This window comes from Malus sylvestris, chromosome 6 (assembly GCF_916048215.2).
Source record: "Malus sylvestris chromosome 6, drMalSylv7.2, whole genome shotgun sequence".
NCBI lineage: Eukaryota > Viridiplantae > Streptophyta > Magnoliopsida > Rosales > Rosaceae > Malus > Malus sylvestris.
The window spans coordinates 23,670,921-23,672,288 of NC_062265.1; the positions used below are offsets into that span (position 1 = coordinate 23,670,921).

Sequence of the window (1,368 nt, forward strand, 5' to 3'; positions counted from 1 at the left end):
GATGTCCATCCACACATTGAAATGAATAAGTTGTAACGGAAAATGTGAAATGGAATTTGACAAAGGAAATGGTAATTTCTTGCTTTTGCCCAGATGGCATGAATGACATACAGAATTCAAACTTTGCCTAGTAAGAGGCAATTTTCTAGTGGACACCAAATGCTTTAAAATAAAAGACGGTGGATGATCAAGTCGGGAGTGTCAAACATGATCATCGACTTTGACTCCCATGCACGCAAAAAATGCAAGACTTTTATTGGAATGGAAACTTGCATAAGGATATAGTCCAGTGTTACTCTGGCCAGATAAAAGGATCATCCCCATTTGGATATCCTGAACACAAAAGAAATTAGGGTGAAGCACAAAGAAACAATCAATATCAGAAGAAAATTAATTAATAGATAGTATATTTTGAGAAACAGTTGGACAATACAAGGTATTAGATAGATTGAAAGATTTAGTAGGAGAGTGGATGTAGGATGTTCCTATATGAGAGATGTGCAAACCTTGACCACCATTAACGCCAGTGACATAATCAGTGCATGTATACTCGTGGGAATTTGTGAGTTGACCAGGATCATTGGTGATGTGGGCATTGGCATCGGAATCAAGGAGCCAAGTTGTTAGAGCAGGGGTAGCAAGGGTTACACGAAGAGCCTGAGCAGCAAGAGTCGTGAGGCGTGCACTGGGAACACAGCCTTCATAGGCAGTGTTCATGCAATTATAACAGTCAATGGCAGAATGGTCGTTGCGGCAACATATTTGACACTTGAGAGGTGGACAATCAGTAGAGGAAAGACTGGCACCAAGAACACCGGGGCATCCATGAGGAGGAGTAGCAACATTACCATTAGGGCGATGAGCATTACTAGCACACCCTCCACCGCACGCAAAGCCAGCAGGTGCATGAACGTGGCGTCCACGGTTGGCAGCTATGGCAGTCAGGGTAGGAACATGAGTATCACCATACAATGTAAAAGTGAGATGACATTTTTCAGCATTAAGGAGTAGTGTTTCCAAAGCAGCATAGGAAATAGGAGTTTCTCGAGCTTGGATGGATGCCACAGTATTTTCATATAAGGGTCTAACATTGTTCATTATCGTAGCAATCAAATCAGGATCAGACATAGGAGCACTAGACATGGCTAATTGATTAGCCAAAGTATTAATTTTGTCCAAAAAATCAGCAATACTAAGGTCACCTCGGCGAAGGTTGAAAAGTTCACCATGGAGTTGAATGACTCGATTATGAGAAGAGGGTGCATAGCGGTCTTGCAAAGCTTTCCAAGCCTCGGCAGCACTGACACACGTGACAACAACATGCATGACAAGAGGATAAAGGGAACTGGTGAGCCATGAAAGGACCAT

The 1,368-nt window shown here is 42.5% G+C and overlaps 1 protein-coding gene across 1 annotated transcript; it reads right to left on the minus strand.

Annotated features, from left to right (window-relative positions):
* Positions 1 to 292: 292 nt before the first annotated feature.
* LOC126625545 (uncharacterized) lies at positions 293 to 1,368 on the minus strand. Its single transcript, XM_050294608.1, has 2 exons — positions 507 to 1,368; positions 293 to 333 (listed from the first exon to the last, which is right to left on the minus strand). The coding sequence occupies exons 1-2, from the start codon at positions 1,366 to 1,368 to the stop codon at positions 293 to 295; spliced, it is 903 nt and encodes a 300-aa protein (XP_050150565.1).